This window comes from Pinus tabuliformis, chromosome 7 (assembly GCF_031772625.1).
Source record: "Pinus tabuliformis cultivar Carrire ecotype Pingquan chromosome 7, CPIR1, whole genome shotgun sequence".
Taxonomy (NCBI): Eukaryota; Viridiplantae; Streptophyta; class Pinopsida; order Pinales; family Pinaceae; genus Pinus; species Pinus tabuliformis.
Window position 1 is genome coordinate 1340088167 of NC_142293.1, and position 16613 is coordinate 1340104779.

At 40.1% G+C, this 16613-nt stretch overlaps 1 protein-coding gene across 13 annotated transcripts in view; it reads right to left on the reverse strand.

Annotated features, from left to right (window-relative positions):
- LOC149252525 (uncharacterized) overlaps positions 1–16613 on the reverse strand; it is a 269367-nt gene that overhangs the window by 78982 nt on the left and 173772 nt on the right. For all 13 annotated transcript variants that reach the window (XM_089459723.1, XM_089459721.1, XM_089459727.1 and 10 more), the window contains one exon: positions 3487–3617. In XM_089459723.1, coding sequence (XP_089315849.1) covers positions 3487–3617 — 131 coding nt within the window. The remainder of the gene's footprint in view (positions 1–3486; positions 3618–16613) is intronic.

The following is a 16613-nucleotide window of genomic DNA, read 5'->3' on the forward strand; positions in this document are numbered from 1 at the left end:
ATGACCAAAACCACCCAGCCAAACCGAGTATACCTAGATACTCAATCCAGTATGCTTCTCAACCGATGCATACCGTTCCCCCGTGCCCAGAGACTTCAAAACAAGTAAGGCTCAATAGTTCTGAATTATAAGCAGTATGGATAAATTTCCTCTCCTTCTTCCTTCAACAGCACCCGGTTCAGTTTTTCCACTTACAGCAAATACAACCTTCCCCATCCACAGGCAAAGAACACCCCCCCCTTGAAATCCTCCTTCCTCCCTTTAAATAGCAGAGGTCCCTCCCTCCCTACGCATCTGTTCACCGCCTTTATGAAAGGATAAGATTTTTGTTAGGCGGTGATTGCTTTGTCATGATTTTTGCCTTTAAGTGAATCAGATCCTCACAACATCGAATGGTGTCACTTTAATTATGACAGTTGGTACTTTAATTTATTAAATAGTATAAGACCATGATGATTTTAAATATTACATATTATTTTATGTTTTATAAAATATCAAGTTTAATCATAAGGTTTATGGGTTTAGTTTTATTAGTATACATTTTGGGTTATATGTAAACATATGAATAAACTCAACTATATTTCTTACTGAGTGTATATTTCTTCTTTTTACGTGAATTAGGTATTTAATTAACACCTTTGATAATTAATTCATTTATCTTATATTTAGACATTCTCCATGAATAGTCGATATATAGTCGATATATATATATATATATATATATATATATATATATATATATATACTAGTGCAATGTATATGATGCATGCATATGTAGCTATCATATGTATGCCTCACATGCATGCTAATATTGCTATGTTGTTCGTGATTTGAGATGGGTTGTTACAATTTTTCATTGTAAATTTTGCCATAAGCATTGTAAATAGTTCTCATTTACATTCTTGATATCTTAAGGAAGGGTATTGGCTCTTGAAGCTCTATTTTTGTAAACCCTCCTGAAGATCCTAAGCCCTCACTTCTCTCAAAGAGGGTTTCACTTGTAATTATAATAAAAGAAAACAAATTCTTGGAGGGACCTTGGGGGTTTTCCCCTTGGTATCCCACCTCCTCATTGGGAAGGAGGATCTCTTTGATGGTTGTTGACTAACTTGTTCATTTTGGATTTTTAACTTAGATTATTGCTCATTGCATCCATCTAATTGCTAGATCTCATTTTTTGTGTTCACTTTACAAGTGGTTTTAATCACTCATCATTGACTTAGACTAACTCGCTTTTGTTTTATTTAGTAGTTTCAATGGCTACTTGATCTAATTTGCATTTTTCATTTGAAGTAATCTCTCTAATTTCTTGTTTTTTGCTTTATCGAGTAATTTTCGCTTGCTTCACTAATCATTAGCATAAGCTAATCTCACATTGATATCATAATTTGTGCTCAAGTCACCAAATTGCTAATTTGATCATTAAAGTGGAATGGTATTTCTCTATTGATATTCATAAGACATTTCACATTTGAAGCATCTCACTTTAATTGTCAATCTCATTTGAAGCAATTGTATTAACTTAGCATCTAAATTGCATTTTTAGATTCTCTAAAATTTACCTCCAAGCATAAGCTTGGTTGATAGATATTCAGGACAAACTTCCTCAATTGCCATTCAAACAACGTAGATTTGAGTTTGAATCAACGGTTAAAACACATGACCTCGCAATTCTCTTGCGTGGCTAGGTCCCTTGTAGGAACGAAGGCATGCAGGTTGTCTTGAAGTCCTAGGTGGGTATCATTAATGAAGCCATTGCTTCCTCATCCTAGCCTTCTTGCAACTACCTACTAGTCCTTACCAAGTTGAAGGAATTGAGGGGAAGTCAAACCTTAGATTAGGCATTTAATTAAAAATTACCAAGACCACTCTTTATTTCACACACTCACATATAACCTTGTTCATCTTGCACACAATTGGTTATTGTACAATTTGGATTGTGAGCTTCTCATTTACTTGCAAGCATTTCATATTCTTGTACTTGTTTATTTCATTTTCATCTGCTCATTGCTAATTGTTTTTTAAATGTTACATCATAATTGAGCATCTTTACTTTAAATACAAGTTTTATCCTATTGCAAGGTCTGTTTTCATCTTGTTGCTCATATCTCAAATTGGTATATAATCTATTGTGGTTTTGATTCACTAACACTTGTATTGCAGCTTGTTATTCTTGTAACTTGAAAGTAATCTCTAATTGCAAGTATTGTGATTTTGTTTTGAGCATATATTTGTTGCAAGCATATTTGGCACTGGTCTAACCAAAACTTGCCTTGCAGGATATCTTGTGGAATACAATTCATTTATCTATTTTGTTGGTATTATATGCTCATAAACATTTATACTTGCTAAATCAATTGCTAATTTTGTTTCAAGTTATATTGGATGGTGATAGTTTTACTAATTAATTTTACTAATTATCTCCTAGACCTTGTTATCCTTAAGAAGTTTTCCTTTAAAACCTTCCTTAGGGACCACACCCCCTTGACTTAGGAGAGTCTAAATGGAGAGAGTTGGGATAAAGTGACAGCCCCTTCTCTGAGCATTGCCACAAAGAACACACCTTGTGGGGTTGAGGATTTGTCCCACTTGTCTTGGGTGCGCAAATCTGTGGACAACACCACCCACACATTTCCTTCCAAGAAATATTTAAGAAACATGAATCGATACCAAATGGATAAGCCACTCCCTGAAAACTTTTCTGAGGTATGTTCGTTTCAATACATTTCTGAGATATTGCTGTCCAAAAATGCTAAAATGTCTGTTTCTTGAAGCAAAGCTGAAAATAGAAATTGAAGAAAAAGGCCACTGAAAGGGAGTGGGACCCGAATATGACATGTTCATTAATAAACCCTTAAAAAACCAAAAAACACTAAATTTCCACAACCAAAAAAAAAACTTGAGTTCTGGCTTTAGTTTTTGAGCTTTAATTCTTCAATATTTTAATATGGTATTTCTATGTTTGCAAAATTTTAAAAAATGTCATTTGTGAAACCATTTCCCCATTTCAGATGACTTTGCAAGTAGGATTATCAAGTTCCAAATTAGGAGGTTGAGGAGTCAATCAGGAAGTTGAATGGTAAAGTTAGAATGCTGAAATGAAAGGTCATTTTGATAGTTAAATGCATATGTATCCCTACATGGATGAATGAGCCTTCCAAATAAAACTGTATCTATTACACTCATCCCTGTCACTTTTATGTGTTCATGCATCCTATAAAATCTAATTTAGGAAAGGTAATATGTTAAGGCATGGAATGTCAACTGGGTTTAGCTTGAGTGGTTGGGAGAAATGTTGTTATCCTCCCCACATGGCTTCAATTCCTGCATCTAACATGTTGAGCTCATAATGAGTATTTTTTGTAATGGCTTTGAGCCTTGTTGACTGAACAGTCTCTCAAGGACAGAAACACGTATATTCTTCATATGAATATAAAGATATTTCTCATAGAAAAAGAAAGAAAATGTTAAGGCATTGAATGGTACGTTGTGTCCACGCATTGCATCCAAATATGAGAGAAGAGTAGATTGAGTGTGGTTTGCCCATACTATCACCAGCCTCAACTTTTCTTTCATTGCAAGACCTATTCGAGCCTTTTCTATGGTTTCATCTATACCTGCACACAACAACATTACTTAGTAGTCATAAACATGACAGAATACCTTACTTAAGCTGGAAGGTCAATGCCAAAAAGAAAGAAAGAAATTCCTAATACACAAAGAAGATCAATCATCAATTCATATGAATACATGTCCATTTTAAGGTCTTTATACATGAAGTTGTGTCATTCCAAAGAGTAGTATTTGATTCTGTAATTATCTCTAGTTCGTAGGATGTTCAATAGGTAGAGGAATTAATTCTAGCCACTTTGTACAAAGCTCAATCCCCTTCAAGAAAGCCATCTTGTAAAGGGATGACCCCAATCAAGGTGAGATATAAAAAGTTAAAACCATGGCAAATTTAACCCTGATATATCTATCAAGATATTCAAATCTTAAAGGCATTCAGCTAATTTATTAAACATTGATCTATCTTGTTCTAAAACTCCCATTATAATTACGCAATCTGCTTCCTCCAAAACCTGCAGTTCAAATATTCCAGTCCCTAAACCAAACAATAGGCCTAGGGCAACTCGGAAATATTGCCCAATGTCACCACAAGCAGCATTCCTTCCTTTTTTCAGTTGGTTCATGCCAACATGATGGGTGGAGTCCCTGCAGAAGGCCATTACTCTGTCCTTGATACTTCAGATCTGTAAATCAGATTAGATTGTGTATGCTTTAGGGTTTTTTGAATATAGGTTGGAATTCAATACGACTAGTGCCTTGATATTTAGGGCTTTGAGATCAATATTTAGAAAAGGTCTGAAATGGAATGAAGAATGTTTATAGGAAAATCCAACCAATGATTTAACCTATCAATAGCATCAATCTGGTCACTGTGCAACCACTGAATGAAATGGTCTGCAGGAAACTGCTCTATAAACAAATCACCACCAGCTAATGAACCATGCAATAGAAAAATTCAACAACCTCAGAAAATAGAGTTAACAGCCAACAATTCTTAATGAATTCTTCCGGGATCAGCAAGAGTCAGAGCCTTGTCCTAAACCAAAACAGAGCACAAGGATAAGATGAATCTGCTAAGACAGTCCAGCAAAGGTAGGCACCACCAACTGGAATGCTTTCTAGTAGAGAACAGCAGCCCAGATCTAAAAGATAAAGGAGAAAGAAGATGATAGACTCGATTTTGCCACATGCCTTCTTCCAAACCTGAATAACCAAGCTGCCTTAGACTCAAAGGGGTTCTCTCCATTTGAATCCACACTTGCAAATGAGCCGGGCGTTGCCTTTTATATCTTTTTGAATGAGCCCCCGTATGACCTTGTCAAAACATAAAAATGTTAAATAAATCATTCAACCATCCATCATTAAAATACATAATTTATTAATTTTTAAGAGTCCACACTGACCTCTTCATGCTGGTTGCCCCTCTTAAAGTATTGCTTATTTGGATTTTCGAGGATCCATGTCAGCGCTTGGGTCTGTTCTCACTCACTTCTTCCAAGCACTGGCCTTTAGGATGCCTTCACACTACTTTAAATGGAGCTTCGAGATTCTTGTAATATTAATCCGGATCCAGCTTGACCCATTCCTTGCTTAAGCACTGCATTTGAAGGGACTTCATTCTGGAAAAGACCAAAGATAGAATGAATGTGGACCTTTTCTGGTAAGCACCTTGTTTTCATGCATGAACCAAACCCAAACTTATTACATCAAACACTCTTTATATGAGTGCCTGTTAGCATGCCAGATCTGGAAGAAAGAATTGCCACTTTGCTTTCAAAGATGGTGATCCAACCGTCAACAGTCTAGAGGCTTCCCTTCAGAGAACACCGGGACATGAAGCCCATCTAGAAACATCCAAGCAAAGGCACCTTGTTTAATGCTAAACAAAATGTAAGAGAGTTGAAACAAACTCTACTCAATGCCCTGCTCACTGTTAAATTCTGGACAAAACTCTCATTATTGTTTACTATGCAATGCTTAATTTAACCTGGAGATTTCAGTCCCCTTGTCTTATCACAAGGCATGAAAATAAAAATGTAAGCAGCCTCTTTCCAAATTTCTTTTGAGTATGCAAAAAGCACTGGAGTCTGAAGCTTAAGACAGAATTCCTAAAGCTGCATTGAAATGGATATAGGGGGGTAAACACATATGACAAATTTTCAGAAAACTCAGATACAATGTTATCTAGATCTTCCAACTTGTCTCCTTCCTCCACGGGATCCAGCCTCTAGTAGGCTTGGCCTCAAGAAGAGAGAGGTACCCCTTCCCAGCTCTTTGTTCCTCAAAAAACATTACTTCTATAGATAGCTCAAGAGAGAAGTGATGCTAATCCCATGAGGCCTCCTTCTTACTCCAATCCAATTACATCTCCATTGAACACCTCCTCCCTTATAGATACTCCTTGGACTCCCACGGACACCTTTTACCTCCCAAGCAAGATTTGACCGAAGTGATTAGAGAGGAAATTTACAAATGGTACATCTGGGTTACTTGGATGAGACACCCACCTCCCTTCCCCACGAGGACCTCATCTCTAAAATGGATTTCTACTTCGAGCACTTCATGTGGCTATATGTTAATTTTAGATAACAATGGTATGCTCTATGCGGCTATGCCTAAGAGCAATTTACTTCAATTTTTCTTATCAGCCCAATATCAATTTCCGGTTTAGCAATCACATTAACATGATAGTAAATGCAGAATCCAGATAGACCATAAATAAAAAGCAAAAGACAAGCCAAAACAAAAAGACACAATATTTGGCGGATGCCATGGAAAACTCCCAATGTGGGAAAACCCTTTGATCAAGTCTTCTTATTATTCTTCAAAAGTTCAGCAGAGCGAGAGAGTACAATACACAAAATTCATTTGCCCAAAAAACCGTCAAATCTGTCCAGTCAAACAGTAGTCAACAGGATGCCCTAACCAGAAAGTCAACGTTGGTCAACTTAGCAGAAATCTTCCTCCAAATCAGCTTGGTCAAACCCAGTCAACTGGCCCTCCAAGAATAATCCGAATCAGCCCAAAACAGTCCCGAAAATATCAGTCAATCTCAGTCAATGCAGAGTCAAACCTGCGGTCAACGCTGGTCAAACAACACATAAAATCTCGGTTTTTGTGCCAAAGAATGCGGCCTGCCCAAACAGAAATAATCCCACAAAAATCGCAGTGAAACAAATTCTTGTTAAACTTCCTGCAACTTGGTCAATGTTGGAAATAGAAAACCGCAATCAAACTTCGCACGTGTGGAGGAGAACAAGGCTGTCCTGAAGTTGTACGACCCAATCATTCGAGGAGAGAGAGATATGTGTGAGAATGAATGATGTCCAAATGAGGTAGATGCACCTTCTATTTATACGCAACGTTGAGGATGAAAAGACATGTCTTTTGGGCTTTGGAGCCTACATTAGTTTGCTGGTCGACCTTGACAATTTGTCCATAAATGAAATAAATTCATAATACCATTTGTACATGTCAGAATGAGATGATCTTTAAACCAATCCTACCCCTCTCGGAAAAAGGAATCCAATAAAAATATCAGCTTCATCATATCAGTTGTCCAAGGTGGATTTTGGCCCTAGTTGCCAAATTTAACACTCCCTCTCAACTAGGAAGAATTCCACCTACCAAACCATCTGACAATTTGTACCATCCCTGTCATCCCTACTCTGCTCTGCTTTGCTCTGTTGAACCATGAAGAAATAATGAAGATGAAATGATCGAGAATGTGTTATACCATTCTCCACTGACCCGAAGTCAATTTCCAATAATCCCAAATCAATATCAAACATCCTAGCATAGGGAGTACGGTAGTACATGATGCGTCCATTGGTAGTACTATGGTCCCTATCATCATTTCCCTACTCATTGGCCAAATGAGAGGTACTTCCCATGAGCCCCAGACTGCATGGGTAGGATGTATCGATAGGTGAAGGTGAACCACTCATCCTGCTCATATGCCATAGGAGAAGTTGAACCACTCATCCTATGCATATCTCAACCATAATGAGGTATCACAGGGGAAGGTGAACCACTCAACCTGTACATCGCACACCACTAAGGGAAGATGAACCACTCATCCTATGCATATCTCAACCATCATGGGGTATCATAGAGGAAGGTGAACCACTCACCCTGTACATTGCGCACCATTAGGGGAAGGTGAACCACTCATCCTATGCATATCTCAACCATCATGGGGTATCACAAGGGAAGGTGAACCACTCACCCTATTGTCGCTCATCGCTCCAAGAAGTACCCCAACCCCCCCGGAGCTCCAAGAGATCAATATCCAAATCAAATGGGATCCTCATAAGAGGGTCTCTCCACAACTCCAAGTCATTCACGGAAGGTTAAGAATTTGACATTCCCCAGAGACTTCATAAGAATATATGTGACCTGATCATCAATCCTAATGTGCTTGAAGCGCACATGAAACACGGGATTCTCAGAAAGACGAATCCCACTTTGGTTGTCGCAATAGATCACAGTGGTATCCAGCACATGTCCAAACAGCTCACCAGGATATCGAAGCAGAACCTAGAGAGAAGCAACATCCCGATGTGATGTGCTTTTACGATCCACCACACTGCTAGCCCAATCAGCATCAGAATAACCATGGAGCCTCACAGTCCTGATAGTGTATCTAAGTCCATAGGTGATTGTGCCCCGAAGATATCTCAGAAGATTCTTGGCAGCAATCTAATGTATGTGATGAGGCTCGACCATAAAATGACTAAATGTATTCACTGCAAAGCATATGTCCGGACGGGAGTTCACCAAGAACATCAAGGACCCCACGAGTTGATGATAGTCAGAAGGATTTCCCAAATCGGGCCCAACAGCACTTCCACACAACTTCTTGAAGTTAAGTTCCATTGTAGTAGATAAAGACTTGCAATCCACCATCCCAAATCTTTCAAGTAGCTTCACAATGTATTTTCCTTGAGAAAGGAAAATCTCACCTGGCTTTTGCCAGACCTCCAACCCTAGGAAATAATGCATCAGTCCAAGGTCCTTCATTTCAAACTCAAAAGCCAACTCCCTCTTACATTGATGAATAAGAGGGTCTGCACCTGTCAAAAAGAGATCGTCCACATAAAATACCAAGATTAGACGTCTGTCATTCTCAAACTTAAAGTAAAGGTTCGGATCAACAAAAGCACCATTTAATGTTGAAGCAAAATCAGGATGAAGTCATGAAGGACTACTAGATCAAAGCATGGGAACAAGCAAGTACAAAGAAGCATCCATGTGAAGAGTGGTCTGAAGCATAGACAAGATGACAAGGAATAATCAGATGACAAGAGAACCTGATATGTGACAAGAAGGCCGCTTTCCACGAAGGAAGCAATGACATGACAAAGAAGGAAGGAAAGTGATCGATGGATGGTTCCCTACCAAGAAGAAGTTCGAACAAAGACTTCATGACATCAAAGGAAGGAAGGAGATCAAGCAACTGGAGGACCCACAAAGAAGAAGTTGTTGATGAATGAACAAGTCCCTAGCTAAAAGGGAGTTATAACAAGTTCCCAATTACAAAGGAACTTGGACAAGTACCTTGTCAGAGGATACTTGGGCATGTCTTTCTCAATTGAGAGGAAGTGATAGACATAACATTCTTGTCTTCACTTGGGAAGAAAGAATGGGAGGATTGGGTAATCATCTGGCATCCGATACTCTTTGAGGATGCGTAGGGCATCCAAGACAAGAGTAGGCAAGAGGACCGAGTGGATTTGTACCTTGAGAGACAATGATGAAGGTGTCTATAAATCATTGGTCTCACCAGCATTGTAGCTCATGGTCTTATGGAAAGATGGAGTTGTTAGTCAAGGCCTTGCACTATGACAATGTGGATTGATATGATGCTATAACAGATGGATTGCAACTCCAGTTTCTCTTATGTGAATTCTTCAAGATTGAAAAATAGCCAAACACCTTGTAACGACTATGAATACCTCCCTAGTTAAGAGGGAGTGTTGAAGAAAGTGTAACTAGGTTCAATCTTCATAAATGTAATTTTGACATTTCGTATTTATTCAAGAAAAGAGAAATTATTTTTATATTATTTGTCAATGAGTTTCTTGCTCATTGAAGTAGGTCAAGCACATGGTTAAGTGCTTCTAGGAAGTCAAAAGGTCAATGTATTTATGTAAGACCCTTAGAGGGCATGTTACGCTATGTATAAGATCAAAGGAATACATCCAAGACAAGTGCAAGTCCTCTCCATGTAGCAACATCCTCCAAAAGAAGCAAAACGATGAAAATACTGAATATATGGTCAAGTAGGCATAGAGACAGAATGTCGGTCTAATGTCGGCCTTGAGTAGGGACAATCCTCTATATATAGAGGTTGTCCACTCCCTCATAAAGTCAATGAAGCAAGCTCTGAAATCAGCAAAGAGATAAGCCGAGAAAAGGAACGAGAAGCAAGTCTAAATGATCCCCAAAAGAACAGTGAACGAAAGAGGAAGCTCAACGAAGGTAGAGCATTGTTTCTAGGGCTAGAAACAATCACATGTGCGAAGAGGAGGAGGATAGATTGCGGGTACAACAACAGTAGTATCACAGTTCAAGTTTCATTGGTGTTTGGGCTAGTTACTAGGCCTACAAGGCCTCTCAAGTCAAGCGAAGAAGTCCCTCTCTCTATCAAAGATAAAAAGATCCTTATTCTCCAAGGGAACCATCCACACATGGGAAAATTAGGGTTGTTGTACAGTCACTTCAGTGTGAAGACATATCTCAAGAAGTATCTCGTTGAATCAAGAGAAGGGTGTCTCCTTAAGTAGAGAACATCTCTAAGAGAAGAAGAAACATATCTCAACAAGAAGCTCACATACGCAAGGTCTATCTCTAGACAAGCAGCAGAAAAGGAGGATGAAGTGTTTGGGAGTAGAGTGTTGGAAGGAGGAAGTCTATGTGCCGGGAACAAAGTGCAGAATAGAGGAAGGACTTGACTTATGCTTGGAGGACATCCTAGTCAATGGTCTAGGGTTTGGCATTGATCAATAAGAAGCTTCAATAAGAGAAACTTACCAAAGGGTTTTCCTCTCTAAGAGAGAGACGTTTTGGCCCTGGCAGAGAGCCAACATTTGTGTTCTTGTCCTTATGTTTTTGGTAGCAGTTTGATGAAACACACACACTAATAATAGGAAGAAGATCAAGCTAAGATAATTGTAAAAGTGCTTCATAAATTTTTATCAAGTCATGAAGAATCCTAATATACACCAGTGCCCTTCATTCTTCAACATGGTATCAGAGCTAAGGTGACTCATCAAGGAAAGGACATCTCAAGAACACTCATCAAGGAAGGACATCTACAAAAGTTGAAGCATCTAGCCAAGAAGTCTCAATCACTTCAAGGACAAGAAGATCTACCATCTATCTTTCATCAAGAAAGACTACAAAGAAATAAGAAGAGCCTTACACAAAGGCACTATTGACGGTGCTGGACCCGCCAACATGTAAAGGGATCTCCCCAGTAAGAAGTCCCAATTAGACCTCAGACCGCTTGGTGTAGGAGTCCCAGTAGTGGGTCGTACGGTAATGCCTTGATCGCGATTTAGAACAAGAGGCAAGTAAGATGTCTCTGTTGGTAGCAAGGGTGTGACAGCTGCAGTAAGACAAGGAAGGTGCATGAGAGGTTCTAACACATTGAGGGTGAGGTGAGTGCGCCCCTTGGAAACCTATGATAGCACTCGACTTGGAAGGGAACACACGAGCAAAGATACATCACAACATGGAAGGCAAGTTAGCAAGCAATCCAAAGTGATGGTTAAACCAACATCACATTTCAGAAAGATTTGTACATACTTATACAGAATAGTCTATACATGCATGCGTAAGAAAGCAAATACATATATCATTTAGAGTAAACTAGATAGCATAGAATACAATACAACATATGCATGAAACGTGTTGGCTCTTGTTATATTAAGAAGTGTAAGTTCCAGTCATACAATACATCCATGTCCAACCACTAGTTCCAATAGTGGAACGTTACAGCCATAACTGACTGCTCCTCCAAAGAGATGTACTAGCTCTGCATAGTGGAGAAGCCAAGGCTCGTTACAATATTGTCCAAGCTTTCTCTAAGATACTCCTATCGAAGTTTGGCTAACCAAAAGCCTTTACAATGAGTTATGAGGGACTATTTATAGCAAAGGGTGGAGTGACCCTTGACATTCCCCTTTCTGACAATTCATCTACCCTCATGACTCTTCATCTACTCTATGACTGTTACATCCAACTATCGAAACTTGACTTACACTTGACAAGGCGTTACACTACAATGCACGTGTACCCATGTGAGACAAAATGGCTTGAGCAAGCCATGCAAGACATCACTGACACTCGATCCGTTGTGGTGAGACCAACTCTTTGACATGCTTGTGATGGTGAAGGTGGTGAGCTGATGCCAAGCTTGGTCGTCCACGATGGTGTGCATGCACTCCATGGTGACATCTTGCTGAAGCGAACTCTTGCCTCCGTTGCATTCGAGTGCATGGGTATGGCTCCTCCATCCAACTCGTCTGCTAACATGCACATGGTCTTCTTAGGTGCGGCCGAACCGGCAACACACTGATGCATAGTGTTCGTGTTGATCTTCCAGTGTGTGCTGGTGGTCGTGCGTATCAACTGTCAACTACATGCTCAGCTCCAGAATGACTTGCTTCTTGTCTTCGCCTTGGTGAGTGTGCTGAATGGATTGAATCGCATGCGTGCGCACAATGACATGCATGTTGTTGAATCCCTTGCATGCGATCAACAACACTACTCACCATGTCTGCTCTGTGCTAGTTGCTGGGATAGATCTATAACTTGTACAGGCACAGTATCATCCGTCACTGCATGTTGCGCCCCCTACTGTTCCTGTTCCTGTTCCTGTTCCTGCTGCAACTCATTCGCTTGTTTGTGCATCTCATATTCTTCCTGAATTGCTGCTCCAGCACATGCAATTCCTTCTTTGTTCCATTCCCTATCTTCGCGCAATCTTCATGTCGCGTCGTCACCTCATAGCCTGAGTCTCAAAAGTTGCTTTCATCATCAATGGATCTGCTTGAGCTTGCAACTTTGTTCCACCCCTGTGTTGCCAACAACCTTCCTCTTGCATTCGTTGCATCCGATATGCTGCCTTCAGCTGTTGTTCATGATGTTGCTCGCTGTGATGCTGTTGTCATCATATTTTGATGTCCTTATCTACGAACAACTTGATGTCTTTGTGGGTAGGCAAGTCCATAGACACTTGATCGACTGCATCCCCAAGTGTGCTCTGAATGGTGTCTTCGACTCTGCTCTCTTGGAAACCATTGTACCTGTACTGCTGAGAGGCAGATGAACACCTGCGATACCTGGAGACATGGCAACACTCATGGCAAGCAATATATCAGTCGAAAACCAAAATGAACTTGAGAACTAACTTGCAACTGTGACTGATCATGAAGGTCGCGCAATTTCGGTCGGGAGGTCAGGAGACTGAGTGCCAAAACTGCGCAAGGCACAGTCTGGGCTGCTGGGAGGCTGACTGACTGTTGGAACTGCGCAATGCACAGTCCAGTCTGGCTGCTGACTGCTGGAATTGCGCAATGTGCAATCTCAGCTGGCAATGGTTGCAGGCTCAGTGACTGCATTGCACAATTTTCTAGGCCAGTAGTCATTGTCCCTCTGATTTGCGCAAAGCAAGCCTGGATAACAGCTCCTGGGCAGAAATGTGCATTTCTGGAGAGGAAGGCAGAGCCTTCCCTCTCCAAATTGCACAATGCGGTCTCTGTGAGACAGAGTCTGGCCAAGGCTACCTAGACTCGCCGACGAGCAACTGAAAACAAATGTAAATGTGAATGCATGGCGATACTGAGTGTAAGCATAAGTGAATGATCGTGCATGCAAACGGTGAATGACAGATTTAGAAAACAGAACAACATGCATGTGGGTGAGGTGAGTCACCAAATCGGCGACTGTTCGTGAAAAACAATTTCATGCATGCGACAACAGTGAGATGTTAATGAAAACTGAAACAGTGCTAGTACAAGCTAGTATGTATCAAAATGACAGCAAGAACTCACTGAAATCAAGCAGACAGTGTTCATACAAAGCGAAACAAAAAAGCGCCAGAAATGCAACACAAGACATGGAAAGCGGGCTTACCCCAAAACAGTTGAGTTGAATGTGCCGACAGCTCCTAGATGCGATGTGGGATGTCAGAGCTGCAAGGTTGATGTGAGGAATGAGCTCTGCAGCGTCCGGTTGATGAGTTTTGATAAAATTGAGGTTGTGACGTGCATGCCACAAATCTAGGGAAAGCGACACTTAGTGGGAGGTTTCTAAAATGATCCTTGCATGCAACCTCCAACTGCCAAAAATAGATCCCTGAAACAAGGGATGCCTTTGCATGCTGCCTTAGGAGAAGCAGCCCATGCATGCAAGTCTGTTTTCCTCGGTCTCGAAGGGAACTGGTCAACTCAGTTGCACATGCAAGAGGCTGCTCAATCTGTTGGGAGAAAATGAGCATTTCTAGCAGGGAGATGGGTTGGCTGCTCAGAATATTTGTGCAATTTCTGGGCAGAACAGCTGACTGCTACCCAAATTTGCGCAAATTCGGCACTGAGCAGCCCAGCTAAGAAGGATTCCGCAATTTTCTGGGTGAAGCTTGCTCAGCATAATTGCGCAATTCTGGGGCTCAACAGGCTGCCAACCAAGATTGCGCAATTTCTGGTGGGAAGGCTAGTTGCCCTCCAGATTTGCACAAATTCTTGAAGGAGCTGCTTAGCCTGTTGTTGGACCAAGTCTGGATGTACAGTCTGTGAGGGAAATGCATCAAGGTTTGATCGACAAGTTATCTCTCTACAAGAAAAACACTGGAGCTTGTGTACTTGACGAAGCAAGGCATGTTGCTCTGAAGGTTTGTAACGACCCATCTATAAATATAAAGAACACAAGAATAATAGCAGGTATACGGTACATGCATATGATAGCTACATATGTATGTGTCGCATACACCGCACTAGTATTTTATACTAAATTGATTATAAGTGCTAAATACCATGACACTTCTTTGAATAGAGATTCTACTCATTCATCAATATTGCTTAATGTATGGGTAGATCTTAAAAGAGGACTATATATATTATATATTCCAGATTATTGATAAAAATTATATTAATAAATTAATAAAATAAATTTTTAAAATATATATAAGTAATTAATTAAAAAGGGATCTAAGTATAAAGTTATGATGTTACATTAAAAAAAAAAAAAAAGTGTATATATATATATATATATATATATATATATATATATATAATAAAACAATGTTATATATTAAAACATAATGTTTATAATGTAATGTGATATATTAAATTATAATGTGATATATATACGATATAGTGTTATATTAAAGGAATATTTTAATAAAAGTATAGTATGATTTCAAAAACATAAATCATGTACATCCTCGACCTTAAAAGAGATAAGGGAGGAATACGTAAGAGAGGGTGTGTCATCAACACGCTGAGCGGTGGGTTGCAGATGGAAGAGCGGCCACCACCAAACAACAGAATAAAACCACGGGACATGGATTTGTGAACGGAGAAAAAACCAAAGGGAAGAATTCTGGAGGAGAAGGAAATCATCCACAGGAAGAGCTTGAGTGTTCTGAGGTTCTGGGCACGAGGGAACAGTCGGCTTCTATTAAGAAGCTTACTGGATTGAGCAGCCAGGTCCTGCCCAGTTTGGTTGGGTGGATTCGGTCTTTTGGAAACTGTAGCAGCGCAGCCGGAGGCATATTCAACCGCAGGGGCACAGCGTATTCAACCGCAGCGGCATAGGTAGGTACCTCAGCAGTGTTGTTAATTGATTTTGTAAGATCTCGGGAAATTGTTTACAGGGTCATGATAAATCCCTTACTGTTTTTCTTTGCATCTGTTTTTCGGTTCTTACAAGGTTAGTAGGGAGGCTCCAAAACGAAGCTAAGGTAAAATTTTGGAGGGTGGTTGTAGCCGCTATAACACTTGGCGACACACTGGTAGAACTCCAGCTCTCTAAATGGACCTTGTTTGTGAAAAACAAGTCGAACACCTCCAAAAATATTATTCAATTCTTAGTTCATCTTGGTTTCCACACTTGCTTGATTGTAAGATGTAGCATCTGCCACGCTCTTGGTTGATTGACACACATTCCAAGATAAGTCAACACAGTTGTTTCGATTGGGGTTGATGGGTATATTGGCACACAAGCAGTATAGTCGTCAGAGTCTTAGTTTCATCTCTAGTGTTGCTCCGCTGCCAGCAGGCCTGGACAGTACCCCGGTGGAGTCACATAGGAACACAAACATGGCTTCGCTGCCAGCGAGCCTGGTCAGTACCCCGGAGAAGTTACTTGCATCACCTCTCTGCGCAGGAAGCCTTTCTCTTCTTTTGCCTTATTCATTTTTCATTTTTTCAAACTTTTTTCACTTTTCATTTTTTCATTTTTCATCTTCATAACTGTGCATAGCACTTATTCATTTCAGAGGCGGAAGAGGGATCCCGAATTATTGAAAGCAGAAGAGGTTGTTCTTGCAAAGAAGTAGTTTATTATACCTCTGACGTGCCTATTAAGGTTTCCCCCCACACCTTACTCTATTGGACTGAGCTGACAAGGATTAACCCAAAAACAACCGACTAGAGTAGGTGATACTAGTGAGCACGCAAGCATTGTGTTGTCACCAAGGTTTACTTCGAACAGTACATATTTCCATTGATGTATCATGGATTGAAGACAACAAGTTCTTGCATAAGAGAGTGGACAACAGATAACCAAATGTTGATAGTTGTACAAGTCCTCTCGTACTTTACCTAGCTTATTTCAAGAGTCATACATGGTCCATGCGAAACTAACCTACGAACAAAACAAGCAAACAAACAACAAAGCAAAGCAAAAGCAAAAGCAAAAGCAAAAGCGAAAGCAAAGCGAGTAAGCAAACAAGAAAGCAAGCGAACAAACCAACAAAGCAGGTAATCAAACAAGCATGCAAGCAAACAGATTGAAGGCAATCACTACTACTCCTA